Source organism: Dermacentor albipictus, chromosome 10 (genome assembly GCF_038994185.2).
Source record: "Dermacentor albipictus isolate Rhodes 1998 colony chromosome 10, USDA_Dalb.pri_finalv2, whole genome shotgun sequence".
NCBI lineage: Eukaryota > Metazoa > Arthropoda > Arachnida > Ixodida > Ixodidae > Dermacentor > Dermacentor albipictus.
The window spans coordinates 5,633,814-5,649,120 of NC_091830.1; the positions used below are offsets into that span (position 1 = coordinate 5,633,814).

Consider the following 15,307-nt stretch of genomic DNA (forward strand, 5'->3'; position numbering starts at 1 on the left):
TTGCTTATGCCATGCGGCAAAGCAGTTCCTGGATCTTGTGAAGCATATGTGCACTCCACATTTTTCCCACAAAACATACGATTTTTGTTCAACTTTGTGGTCGTCGTAACACATTTTGCAGTTGCCCCTTTTCGGCACCTTCTGTTGGTGGTCCGATGAGAAGTCCAACGAACATACTTCACCAGTTCGTCTAGAGTGATGCACCTCTTCCAGGACCAATCACTTTCAGCGTAGCTGGGCAACTACAAGATTATGCATCCAAGCATATCTGTTTGCATTTTTGCACATTGACTTTATCACCTCTGCAGAGATGAGTAGAAAGAAACCCCATGCCATTGTAAACTGTCTTGTGCTGATCCATAGTGCTGGGCCAAGATGTACTACGGGCGGCCTTCTTGGTATGAGCGGAAGTTTCTTTGCTGCCGATGGCAGCACACGATAACCAAGCGAAGTATGCACCCTGAAGATAATCAGTAGAGCTCTCAGGTCGTGAACAAAGATCAGCAGATAAGCGCGCACAAGGAAGGAGACCACTCAAGGCCATAAAGGAAACTCGCTGGTGAACAGTTGCCGATGTCCCCATGTTGACTCAAAACGTTGTCACTGTGAGAGCTTTAATCTGCTTTACTATCATCTTCGGAATCATAACTCAAGTCCTAATCACTAAATTCAAGTGTGGGTGCAGCATAGTTTCGAGCAGGACACTTTTCTCGCCATGCCGCAGTGCGGGATGATGCCGGCAGCGTCCCTTGCTAAGATTTTACGAGAGAAACGTAACTGAAACTCTTAGAAATTGGTTGCAAAAGCCACATCCACATGTTGGACATGCGGCAGACCTTCAGAAATACACTTTAGTGGAATAAAACGACTCGGACGCCAAACCAAATCTCACTAGTGAACAGGTGGCATCATTTTCTGTTAATTATCACCGCTCAACACTGTCGGACGGCAAAGCCGGTGATATTGTTAAGGAAAGATGAAAGAAGAGAGAGAGGAAGAAGAAGATCGTGAGACGCTGGCTGCTGCGTGTTGTTGGTGGTCAGCCATCTTATCTACTCTGACTCCTCCTGTATACATATTGTAAATCCAGTCTTTATATACTCCTAACATCCCCGTAACATAGTGGTGGGAGGTGCGGGGTACCATGGCTGGAAACGGAGCTCCGCAGTGGACGTCACATCACAGTCCGCACCATGAATGACGGTGAACATGTGGGATCAACGTTGTTGCCGCCTCCCACAACACCGTCGCTACCTACGTCACTGTCGCCTTCGGTTGTGGTTGTGCAACCCAAGGATTCTGGAAATTTCTGTGGGACCGATGGCGCTGACATTGAAAAGTGGTTGGCTATGTACGAACGCGTGAGTGGAATCAACAGATGGGACCCTACGTTTATGCTAGGTAACCTGTTGTTCTACCTACGAAACACGGCAAAGGTGTGGCACGAAAACCATGAAGAGGAGCTAACCAGCTGGGACCAATGCAAAGAGAAGTTGGCGGAGTTGTTTGGCAAACCAGCCGGCCATAAGATTGCCACAAAGCAGGAACTGGCCTCCCGTGCCCATACCCCCCACGGAGTCCTATGTCTCATGCATCCAGGACATGCTGGCACTTTGTCATAAAGCCTATCGTGACATGACAGAAGCTGAAGAGGTCAGGCAAGTGTTTTAAGGGCATTGCTGACAACGCCTTTAATCTGCTCATATGTAAAAGCTGTTCTACAGTTGATGCCATCGTTAAAGAGTGCCAACAATTCGAGTAAGCAAAAAGCCGACGCATCTTGCAACCATTCGCCAGACTGCCCAATACTGCCGCAATGTCGACGTGTGAAGATCAACCTGCACAGCAGCATATGTCGCCATCAGAGGACGTGGAACGAGTCGTTCGATGTGAACTGGATGCGATGGTGCCCACAGCTTTCTGTTTGCGTAGCCCTAATGCTACTACATTTTCAGTTCCCCTTGTACAAGCCATCGTTCGCCAGCAACTTGAAAACATTGGATTACAATCTGTCTGTGCTGTCGCCAATCCCAGAGCTAATGAACGCCCTTCTACGTTTTTCGCTCCACCCCGACACTTTTCTCCGCGTTATCGCAAACCGACTGAGTGGAGAATGGCGGACGACCAGCCATTATGTTTCACCTGTTGCCGCATTGGTCATGTTGCCCAATATCGTCGCATATATATATATATATATATATATATATATATATATATATATATATATATATATATATATATGAGATTAGGAACCATAATCATCAAGTAACGCTAAATCACGAGCTTGCGCAAGTACCTAATTGGTGTCACGCATGGCAAATGAAGATTAATTTAGACAAGACTGTTTTTATGAGAGTAAGCCAGAAAAAAACCCACTAGAATTCACCTACACGATCGAACAGCAAAAATTAAACATAGTCGATGATTATAAATATTTGGGCATTGTCCTATCATCCGATATGAAATGAGACAAACATGTGTCACACATATCTTCTAAGGCATTTACAACACTTTGTTCACTTAGACGCTCTTTAAAATCTGCCTCACCAGACACTAAGATGCTAGCCTACAGCTCATTCGTTCATCCTATACTAGAATATGGTATTACCTGCTGGTTCCCCCATACCAAACACTGCATAAAACGCCTAGAAGCAATACAGAGAAAAGCCATCAGATTTATTTATAATAGGTACAACCACAATGATTCTCCGACAGAACTCCTTGATAAAGCTACTTGACATTTCGATGGGGGCGAAATGCGAAAACACCCGTGTGCTTAGATTTAGGTGCACGTTAAAGAACCCCAGGTGGTCGAAATTTCTGGTGTCCCTCGCTACGGCGTTCCTCATAATCAGAAAGGGGTTGCGGCATGTAAAACCCCACAATTTAATTTTTAAATTTAACACCGATTCTTATGGCCGGGTCTCTACCGCTCTGTGCGTCGTTATGTCGCAACTTGTGAATTGTGTCAGCACCGGCAGAAACCTCCCCTGCCACCTGTCGGCCGACTCCATCCAATTGAAGTTCCCTCTGAACCATTCTTTCACGTAGGTCTTGACCTGCTTGGCCCTTTTCCGATGACGACTAGAGGGAATAAGTGGATCGCTGTCGCTACTGATTACGCGACACACTGCGCGATAGCAAAGGCGTTGCCGACTAGTTGTGCAACTGACGTTGCTGATTTTCTTCTCCACGACGTCATTCTCCAGCACGGTGCACCTCGACAGTTACTTACAGACCGTGGCCGCTCGTTCTTGTCTGGAGTTGTGGACGACCTCCTCCGCTCTTGTACCACTGAGCACAAGCTGTCCACCGCCTACCAGCCACAAACGAGCAGTCTTACGGAACGCCTCAACCGAACACTCACAGAGATGCTGTCGATGTACGTTTCCAACAAGCACTGCGACTGCGACGCCACGCTGGCCTGCGTGATAACTCGTCCCGACCTGACACCGCAGTATAGTCACCCTTTTATCTTTTGTGTGGTCGCGACCCCCACTTTGCCCTTTGACACCATCCTACCTTCTGTGCCCCGCGTTGCCACTGAGAACGCTCGTGAAGTCATCCATCGTGCTCACATGGCGCATCAAGTCACCCAATCTCACTTGTTAGCCTCTTAGCATCTGCAAAAAGAGCGTTACAACCGGTGCCATCACGATGTTCAGTTTGCCCCAGGTGCTTGGGTGCTGCTTTGGTCACCATGTCATCGGGTCGGCCTCTCCCAGAAGCTTCTCTTTCACTACACAGGGCCTTATGAAGTCCTATGTCAAGTTAACAATGTCAATTACAAGATCGCGCCGTTACAGTTCCATCCACCCTAGAGTCCGCCGCCTGTTGACGTCGTGCACGTTTCGTAGCTGAAGCCATACTTCGCTCACAGTTCCTCGCCTACCATGCGCCGAGATGGCGCGTCACCACCCAGGGGTCCTGTTACAGAAGGATGAAAGAAGAGAGAGAGGAAGAAAAGATCGCAAGATGCTGGCTGCTGCGTGTTGTTGGTGGTCAGCCATCTTATCTGCTCTGACTTATCCTGTATATATATTGTAAATACAGTCTTTATATACTCCTAACATCTTCGTGACAATATGATTTAATTCTTTAGGTGCTGGGAGTCATTTGATTAGAAAATTTCTATGCTTCTGCAGCTTAATCGTGAGAGGCATGCTTTCTTCTCGAGCGTGGCAGAAGGTGACAGCCACGCCTCTTTTCGCTACAACATGCGCACATTAGTTCACAAAAAGATCCGTCCAAAATCACGACATTGCGCGAGTGCAAAAATTTCAGCTGATTCTGAAAGTGCAGTGCCTGTATTTGCTACTGGATGGCCTTATATGGATAAGAAACGACTCCAATAAGTCGAAATTGGCGATCTAAAGCATCGTTCACCGATGATCGATCTGAACAAGCGTGGTAACGGAAAAGTTAAGGGGAAGCTATAACTAGGGGCGAATCCGATGTCGCCTATTCACACGCATACAGTCGAACCTCGATATATCTAACAGCGCGGTGATCGCAAAATAGTTCGATATAGCCAGAATTCGATATATAAAATCACATAGAAAACGCGTCAAAAACTAGCACAAATCAATCAATGAACCAATCGTGGCGCAATAGATACTCACATGAAGCTTCAAACAAAGTATTTATTTCGTTCGCTGAAAGTACTGAAGCAGCGTAGCCTGCTTCATATTGGCAACCGCGTGCATGACCACGGCGTCCTCAACATAGTCCAAACGGTCCACAAGAGACGGTCCAGTGCCTTCTATTGCGCCGCAGTAGCGGCGTACAATGGCCAAAGCAGCTACAGCCTCAGTTGCAGTCGGGAGCGGGGCAACATCAGCGCTTGCTGGATCAGCCTCGGCAGCGTCTTCGTTTGGCCGCTCAGCAGTCACTTCTGCCGCGATCTCCACGTCTGTTAACTCCGCCACTGTTCCGGTGCTGTCGTCACCGCCAATGAAGTCCTCAATGCACATGCTGTGTGGCTCAGCACCGACAAAGCGCTCCAATTGGCTCCACGGCCACCTCGATCACGCGTGATTGAGGCGGCCGGGCTGGCTCACGGCCGGGGAGCGCGCGCTTTAGAGAAGCGCACGCTCCCCTCGAGACCGGCCCAGACCGGCCGTGGCTGGCTCCAAGCCGCCGCGTGTGTACGCCGCTACGTTCAAATGGCGCCCTCGGCGCAACCGATGTGGGAGCTGTCGTACGCAGCAGTCTGGAACGCCCATCGCGCCGCCGCCATCTTCGAGAGTGTTGCGGGAAAGCTCGCCTCCTGTCAACAGAGCGCACTTGGTCTGGGGCGGCGGAGTTCGATATATCCATTTTACATCCGGCCCCGTTCGAAATAAAAAATTAAAAATGCATGCGATTTTCCACGTGATGTATAAAGTGTTCGATATACGCAATAATTCGATATATCCGTGTTCAATATATCGAGGTTTGACTGTATATGTAAAATACAGGAATGCTTTCAGTGAGACAACTCCGGGGCCAAATGAAATTTGTTGCACTTCAGAAAGAAAGTTAAATTCTGTTGACTGTGGAAGCAGAATTCTGATTTCCAGCCAGCAATTTTTTTAAAAGATTGCCAAAAATCAGTAAGTTATAAAATATAGAAGCATGAAGCCTACAAATTGGTAACTCTGCACAATAAACAGGGATTTCAATTCTACAAACAACATTCTTTAGAGCATCTAAAGCGGACACATTTGATATATCAATTTACGGCTTATGTGAATCTGTTACAATGTTTACAATGGTTTTGCAAAAGTTCTACTTACTTATCACTGGTATATTTCAGATCATAAGAAGCCAACAAACACTTCTTATGATATTGCTACGGAACAGTATTTGCGATCACAAAGAGGCAAGCAGTGTGAAGACGACAACAACCATTAGAGGCTAGTGTGGGCTGTTGCCTTTTGGCCAAATGCGGTGTAACAATATGACTAATAAAAATTGGGCCCCTCGGTTAACCCCCTTTCTTCTAGTATATTTCAGTGGTATATAATATATCAATTTTAGATGTGTTATGTATGTGCAGTTTATAGAATTGTGATATCATTTTTCATTGCTGAGTTACAGAGTTGTAAACTTGATAGGTTCGTTTTTGCAATTTTCAACAATCCTTATTAAAAGATTGACGGCCTGAATAGAAACTCTACTTCCTACAGTCACTAGATTTAAAATTTTTCTTTTAAATGCAACAAACCTCATCACAATCAGTGCTGCGGTTGCTGAGAAAGCTATTTCTTTTCCCATGTATTTAGATAGGAGCTCCCAAGCTAAAGCTTTCTCTTAAATGGACACTAAAGGTAAATGTTACGACAAGCTAAAGTGATACACTAATGCTCAAGAATGTCTAAGGTGCCAATGTTATCCAGAACAGAGCTTTAGTAATTGAGAACTTGAGGTAAATAAGGAATATGAATTGAGACTCCACCGAGACATCATAGTATTAACCCAATGACATAGCAACTATTCATTATGATTCTGTCACTTGTACTTAAGCAGTGATAGTAAAAATGTAATTATGTTGTATTATAACATGGAATAAAATGCTACTTGTCTACTTCTATTTGCTTCTTAGAAAGAACTCATTGATGTTACCCTTGACAATGATGCGGCAGGTGGTCAAAAGGTTGTTTTCACTTGAATCTGCGCCTCCCATGCTCTCAAGTTTTGGTAGTTTCTGTATTGTGTACAGTTGCAACTTGTTTCCCTGGCTTGCAAAGCTCATTTTAAAGAGGCAACCACATGCATGTGATATTTAAGCGACACAACAGATGGACCCTGTTTTACTGTCATGTCTCGCTGTGGGACTAGGTATATACATGGGCGCGGCATCGAGAAAGCAAATGCAGTGACAAACTACAATCATACACCCGTAAAAGAAATCACAAACTGGCCGCAAGGCCAATGTTTTAACCAATGATACTAGATCTAGTTTATACATGCCGTCATTGCCAGTAAAAATGCATTTCATGTTGACAGCAGTAAATGATCTGACAGCTCGAAATAAAAACACTTTTGGGACTCCATGGCTTCTGAGATTATGGCGCACATGAACTCAGATGCCTTGTACTCAGCATGAGACGAGACAAAGCGAAGGCTCATTTTACCATTTATTTCTTGCTCTCACAGTGGAGAGCAAGTAGAAAGCGCAAACTTGGATTGAGGCGGGCGCACTGGTTGCTGTTGGTACACAATCATACGACAATGAACGGGCTACCATGCGGACTTCCGGGTGACGAACAAAATTTCCTCAAACAGCAGAAAACTCCATGTCCACTAGATGCTTTGGGACGCTGTCAGCTGTGTCTTCGCTCAGTTTCTGGCTGTGCTTTTGCTTTTAAGCAAGAAAAAAAACATAGCGTCGGCCGTCTGGCATCATTTTACTCACCGCCGGCAGTAAAGGGCAGCAATGGTGTATGCAACGCCACAACTTGCTTCTGAAGGGCAAATTGAATTGTACTAGAGGAATGCAGACCCTTCAGATGCTGTTCTTGCTTTAACTGTTTTCTTGGCATGAAACATGCGCTGTGTGCTTTTTAGAATCGTATTTTGACAGTCCACATTGACATATTTGCCTTTAGTGTCCCTTTAACAATGTCTTGACATGCAACTAAATTATACATTGAGTGTTGCATAAGTAGGAGCACCAGGTTTGCATGACTCTTTCAGCTAAAGCACTGGCTGATTTGCACACAAACTTTGCACAGAGGTAGAAAATTGCAATGGGTTCAGTATAATACCACATTTGCTAATGTTATTTGTGCATTTTGTTCAGCAGTAAAGCCAAAGCACGCATAATCTGTGGTGACATCGCTAAAAAAATATTGATTTTGCTGCGGTGGAATGGTGGCGCCATCTGTTGCCTCTATGCTCGAATGCACTTTTCACTATAGTACCGTATTTGCACGATTCTACTGTGCCCCCGATTGTAACTCACAGTTATATTACCGCTCAAATATAAAGAAAAATAACTTGGTGCCAATTCTACTGTGCACATCAAGTAACGAAACGTGAGTCAATGTGTACCGTGTGTTGAAACAAGGTTATAGAACACACAAAAGCACACAGATGCACACACAGCTGAATCTTAGCCGCTAGTTGCCATCGTAGTCCGATGACACCTCCTTTTCGTTGTTTACCAACCAGAGAAAGTCATTTTCAGTTCCATCTCATGAATTAGAAAGGCCACACTTACAGCAAACTGGAAAATGGCGACCGCAAACCAAGGCATAAAAGAAATTATGCAGATCCCACGCACTGTGGGAATCGATGTAAACGAAGCTTCCTGAGCTGGTTGCTGTTATTGACGATAGCAGTGATGTTGACGGCGAAAGCTTAATTTCTTAAATTGTACAGCAGTTAGATATGTGTAGATGTGCAGTTAGCACACATTTAGAAGCTACGAACCACCCAACCACACGTACCAACAGAAGGGCTGGTCGCTCGGAGCAGACACTTGAAGCTGGGGCGTCCATCACATGGGCCTCGCCGAGCACTTCTTTCCGCATGCAGGTCATCTTGAAGCCTTCTACATCATCCCAGAAGCTCACCATTCGTCGATGAATGTCTGAAGAAAGAAAAAGAAAGAGAGAGAGAAAGAAAAGGGGCACTTGCTAGCAATTGCAGACCGCCAGACTAGCTGCAGCTTGTCAGCATAGGTAAGGGTCTCTATTTTGTACATCCTCTAGCTTGCCAGCATGATTACTAACATGTGGAACACAGATAACACATGCATAATAACATTAAAGTGCCAACCTTAAAATTTGAAAAGTACTAAGGTCAAAGCCAAAACATACTGAAATTTAGTGAAAAATACTAAAAATTGTTTTATTAATCAAGATGTTGGCTGCTCATTCTAAATATATTGCAGACTATTCCATAAAGACGTCGTGAACAGGCACCCTGCTCTTTAGTAGCCATAAGTGGAAATACTAATTACAAAGTTTATTTAAGAACTATTCACGAAACAGCAGTCAGAATTTCACTTACTGTTACTATAGATAAGCTCTATGAGGGGGTTGCGCTGCTGCAAGTAAGCACAAATAATCAACAGAACTGCTTGTTGGCCTAGTTGGTGCTTGCTAAAAGACATGTTTTTTGCCGCAATTGAACACGTCTTTATGTGTCTTCCTTTTGAGAGTGTTCAATTGCGGCAAAAAACACGTCTTTCAACAAATAATCAAGCAGGTAAAAAAAGACTGAGAAATCTATCACTTTTGTATTCTTTCAAAATTGATTTTGACTTAAACTGGGTGCAAATAAAAAATTGTGAGTTGTCCATGTCAACACAACAATTGTACACAAGCTCTAAAAATCGGGCATCGTATGATCATTGTATGGGCATCGTAGTTGGCACGTATGATCACATCTGAGAAAATGAGCACAAAATGAAAACAATGGTAAGTGAAACGACTGGATGAGTAGTCTCTGCGGTAGTTTCATGCTCGTTTTCTTACATGAACATTTCTTTCAGCATGAAATGCTTGAAGACATTATATAAGACACACATATGTGGAGAAGGTAGGAAATAACACAAGGCATGCTAAAAGCAACCGGTGATAACAAGTGTACAATACCATCAGTTACACACAGCATTACTTTCTGCCTTTTTTCACCAGATTATTACTGTTATCAAGTGATTGTTTGGCACAAGATGCACCTACTGTATTTGAAATTTCTTGAACACTGTTCAGAATTCTGTAGCAAAACAAGCTTGCCTAATCACACTGCGCATGTGACAGATTGGGAACGTACATGAGCACTAGCAATTTCTCTGCAATGTAAAATGGGACACGTATAAGTAAGAAGAAACTCAACTTGTGAGTTTAGATTTGATGACCGTGTTCACTGGTATCATTGATTCAAGTGTTGCTTGCTTTTCTGGGCACAAGTTTGCCCATAAAGAGCGACATTCATAACCCTCTGAGGGTCAAAATCTTAAATATACAGCACTGCGAACAAGTCCTAAATGGTCGGCATATATTTCAACACTGTCTATATGTTTGGAAAGCACGCCAGTTTTTCAATTCTCTGTTGCCCAGCAAGTGCTGCAAGCCTGTGTGGATAAAGGAAATTTTTTGTTCCACTCTGTAGTCTCTTAGTCTTGATTCCACAGCCTGTTAATGCTGGCACATCGAGAACCACTTGCACATCTGCACGTGCACAGGCATGCAGTGGTTAGTTTAGGCTTCGTCTCACAGGCTGTTTTCGTTTGTCGTGCTCGCAAGAGCTAATGTCTATCTGGTTTCTAAACTCTCAGAAGGTCGCTGCTAGATGTCCACTCGTTTATTGTCACAGAAGTATGATTACATCTGTTCACATGCAGCTGCCGGTATTAAAAATGATGCCGTCATATATGAACAATGCTTCCATGCCTGGGTTTTTTTTCTTGAGACTCACGAAAGCTCGATAGCAATGAGACCAATTACCACAAATTTCTGACTCGTGTGGTTTTTTTGGCGGGCGCACAACCACCGAGTTTCTTTTTTGTGTACTCACATATGTGGTTCGACTACGCTCTAAAACATATGCATCGGTTGCTCTTCGGCAACAGAGTCAAGCGCCGATTTCTTTGATGTGGCTTACTGCTAAAGTGTCGTATCAGAATAGTATACCCATTCCGGTGTATCTACTTTCTTACTCTCATTATATATATTTGTGCAAGCCCACCTGTATTCACGAACAAACAATGCAAGCTTACCTGCAGAAAATATTTTTTGTCACTTTATGGTGACACAAAAAAAAACTGAGGTAAATATTTTTCTGAATATGTCACTCTGAAGATTTTAAATCTACAATAACAAAAATTACTTTAGGAGGTCGCGTTTGGCGACCCTCAGAGGATTAACTCGCACTTTGGCAGTTACAGCTTCTTCACTACTACAGCACTAGACACAGAACATGTAGGTGGCATTCAACCATAGTTTTACTTAAATAAAAAGGATGCAAGGGGTGATGTAAAAGTAAAATTACTAGAAAAAAAAGCGAGATGAAGCAGGGCTCTGCTTTGTGTGGGTGTTAGTGTTTTGTTTGCAGTACATATTTATCGTTAACTATCATAACACAGGAACATACTATAGACAGGAGTGTGCTACAACAAATTTTTGCAGCGGCCGGTTTGCAATTATATTTGCACCTATCTAGTTTGTAAAAGAATAATTTGCAGTCAGTGCATGAGACTCCTATCATTGGGTAAGGAATCGGAGAGTACCGCTGGCAGTGGACAAGCATGTCACATTCATTGCCAAATTGTTTCGACCTTATGCACGTGTACCACTCATGGCAACAGCCCAGTTTAAATTTATTTTACTGACAAAACAACGAGTTTCCAAAACTCTTTGGACCAGCAGACAAAGAATATTGTTGCAGATTCAATGGAATAATAAGAATTAGGCAAATATTGGTACTAGCTATACACAACATGGTTAGAGCATATCAATGCAAAACGAGATTTTTTTTTTAGACTACATAAAATTTGTTTAAATCCTATAGTGGCAAATAGTCTAACTGAGTACATGAGCTGGATTTCTCATAGAGGCAGACACTACCTACTCACTCAATAAATCGAAATACATAATCTCACCAGTTAAAAAAAATTGCTAATTAACTTTCTAATTAGTTACATTATAGCATATATTGCAGTTTACTAATTGTAACTGGTGAGCTCACAAGGCATATCCACTTGACACAAATTTTCACGAAATACAGGGGTGAAATATGAATGCCCATGTGACAAAAAACATGGGCGTCCCAGTAACTTTTGTGCTTCAATGCATAAAATAGCATTTTGTCCAAAAAGGAAGCGGAACAACAGCCCATTCTTACAACTATGGCGCACTTCTTGAAACCTATGCCATTTTCAGAATTCCTTCCAAATGTATATGACTTGCAAACTCAGACTAAAATTCATAAATTGTAATATGTGCTGTAATTAGTTACAAGCTTAATTAGTGTTCTCTTTTTGTTAGTCGATTACAGATGTCAATTTCTCATGTAATTAATGTCCACCATTTCGAGTAACCAAGCTCAAGGATTACAATTGTGCAATATGCCACAGTCAATTTTTAAAAATTCTGTATAGGCGAAAAAAACACCCTGCATATCAAAAGTAAACATTTCACATAAATAACATACAGTCAAACCTCGATATAACAAACCCAAATTAAACTAATTATCAGATATAATGAAGTAAATTTTCAATGTTCCTCGTCAGTATCAATCAAAATGAATATGCACTCATAGTGCGTATTGGATATAGTGAAAGTATTTTCATGTCATACGTGACTTCGTTATAACAATATTCAACCTTTTGAACCTCATTATGACGAAGTTGAAAGGAAAACCAAAATTATTTTGTTATTTCCATTACTTCATTATACCGACTATTGCCCTTTACTGCAGTATACGCCCAGTAGTATGCACAACTTTGAACATGCAAAGAAGACTATGGCTCCGCAGCCTGCCGAACAGCTACGCGGTGCGTATTCAATGAAAATTCAATAAAACAAAAGTAAAACAGTAAAACGCAACAGCCATTAGGATAGCGTCCTTCTGTTCCAATGCGATGAACTTTCGATTCCATGTTCCACTTGGCTCGCTGATTATTGTCGTGAAACTGGCAAGACAGCTACGTGGTCGAAGGGAATGGCTAGCATGCTGTGACGTGAACGAAGTCCGTTGTGTTCGGGCAGCATGTGGCACACAGCACGGTCCATCGACAATTAGGCAGCTGGGGCAGTTAGTGGCGTGCCAACTATTTTTCGAGTGATGGAGGGCAAGCCTCCCCCTTTCCCTCTCTTTCTATCATTATATGTATATAAATATATATATTGATGACATTTCGGACAAAGGCCAGTTTGCAGATTATTATTCAGTGAGAGTGACCTTTGTCTTCAACAGACCCGACTATCAATCACACATAATGAACCATTACAATCAACTGTTGCCAAAAGCATTTGAAACGTGTCGCTGAAATTAGACAAAAAGTCAGCAAAATTCCCACTGACAATTAACACTGTCAAGTAGATTTTCCATAACATAGGTGTTTTGGAAGACTACAATACAAGTTAATGTGAAGCCAATAATTTACCCAGACATTTCGCATTTGTGAATTTACCAATTGTGTGTAGAGGGATTTTATTTATTTATTTATTTATTTATTTATTTATTTATTTATTTATTTATTGATACTGTAATTCCCTCTGGCGATTTTTGCAGTGTGCATTATAAAACAGAACTGATAAAAAGATTTTCAATAACTTAAATACCTGACCTACCAACCAAGGTAAAGAATGCTGCTGCCGAAGCAAAGAAATACTAAACTTTCATTAAAATTATTACAAATTGTTTGATCAGCCAAGACACGGACAGTTTATTAAATTAAATTACCTGATTTTGTTTTGTAGGGATGCTTCTCTACATTTGCATCAAATTATTTGAATCACAGGGAAATGAAGATGCTCATGATGTTTAGGCCAAAATATTCATTTAATAGCGACCGAAATTTCACCTGTTGTATTAGTGGGGGTGCTGCTGGACGCTGGTCCAAAAATTAAAGCTCTGAAAAACATAACTCAACAAGTATGCATTTACATTCTGTTGACATCAATTCAGCCCTAAACAGGACTCAAACTAAAAGTCTTAATATTATTTCCGTCAATACGACAATCATAAACAAGCTCTAGGAATGGGGCATTTTACAATAATATTTTAAAAATTGGAAGATATGAAACAGAGAAACAAATGACAGCACACAAAAGAATTCATGATTTCATGACACTAGTGTCGAAACGAAAGAGTCACATGGTTAAGGAACTTCATCATTAGACTGTTCCAATCGTTAACAACTCTGGGAAAGAAGGAGTACTTGAAGCAAATAACCGCATGTGCGAAGTGAAGTTGCTGCTAAATTCTGCCTTTGCCTGGTGGCATATCTGATGACAAAGAGATTACTATGCACGTGCACCACCTCCGAAAATATTCGGAGGTGGTGCAACGTTAACATGTTATCTATTAATGCATCTAAGACTAAATTTGTTGTATTCTCTTCACATCAGCGAAACATAGCATCCATTCCATCTATCAGTCTTGGTCCCCACTGCCTTCATCCAAATTCATGTTCATCTTTCCTTGGCGTTCTACTTGACTATAATCTGAAATATCACAGTCATATTGCTCACATAAAAAAGAAAATAGCTTATGGTATACGCATATTAATTAAAGCACGCCCTTACTTCACACGTACCACATTGCTCTCACTTTACCACTCTTTCGTCCACTCTCACATTACTTATGGGATCATATGTTGGGGAAACACCTATAATACTCATATTAAGTCTTTACAAACAATTCAGAACCGAGCCATCAGAATAATTACATATAGTTCATGGTTTTCTAATGCCACTTCCCTACTACATGAGAATAACATCCTTACTATTTCCGGGCTCACTACATACAACCTAGGTATATTTTTCTACAGATTTCTACATAATGAGCTACCGTCGAACACATTTTCACCATCTAACTTGACAACTAATAGTACCACCAGATTCGCGTTAAATAACAATTTTCTTTTACCACAAATCCGCACTAACTACGGTAAACAAACCGTGGAATTCACTTCCATATCAGTATGGAACACTCTTCCTCTCATCATGAAAACTACAAGATCTTTACACCAATTCAAAAGGGAACTGAAAATGCATTTATTATTGACAAACTAATGAAAAAATTTACTGTATCCGTTTTTTTTTCGTTCTTTCTTGCTTTTTTGCCTTTTTGTTTGTTTTTGTTCTTGTAAATAAACTACTGGTATATTTTTCACATGCAATTTTTTATGTTACTGTGAGATAAGCTAAACCTTGTTATTATTTGTAATGAATTCTGTATTTTGCTCTGTTAATGTTCATTTCCTGTTGCTTGTTTAATACCTTATTATATGCTACTGTTGCTTTGCGATGTCAATTATCATAACTATTTTTGTACAGGAGGTCCCGATACAGTCTTTGACTATGGGACCTCCTCCTGCATACTAAATACATGTAATTTGACCCAAATTCTAACAATAAATTCTGATTCTGATTGATGTATCAGTGTTTTAGTGCCCATTAATTAACTGGTAAAAAAAATTAAGACGAGCAGCAATTACTCTGGGAAAAGGCAGGTAAATTAGCCTTGGCCAAAATAGCTGTTATTGAAGAGCATCCGAAATGCAAAGGAGACAATGCAAATGCAAATGTTATATGCAAAGGAGACAGCCTTTTTTGTATTTTCTCTATTTTTGTCAATATCAGTTTCA

General features: G+C 41.6%; 2 protein-coding genes across 2 annotated transcripts in view; one reads left to right on the forward strand and one right to left on the reverse strand.

Moving 5' to 3' along the window:
- Window positions 1-15,307, forward strand: part of LOC135920296 (uncharacterized) — a 197,492-nt gene that overhangs the window by 137,263 nt on the left and 44,922 nt on the right. The window lies entirely within an intron of this gene.
- Window positions 1-15,307, reverse strand: part of LOC135920295 (protein arginine N-methyltransferase 3-like) — a 38,501-nt gene that overhangs the window by 10,903 nt on the left and 12,291 nt on the right. Inside the window, exon 6 of the mRNA XM_065454498.2 lies at window positions 8,436-8,578. Within this exon, the coding sequence (XP_065310570.1) occupies window positions 8,436-8,578 (143 nt within the window). The remainder of the gene's footprint in view (window positions 1-8,435; window positions 8,579-15,307) is intronic.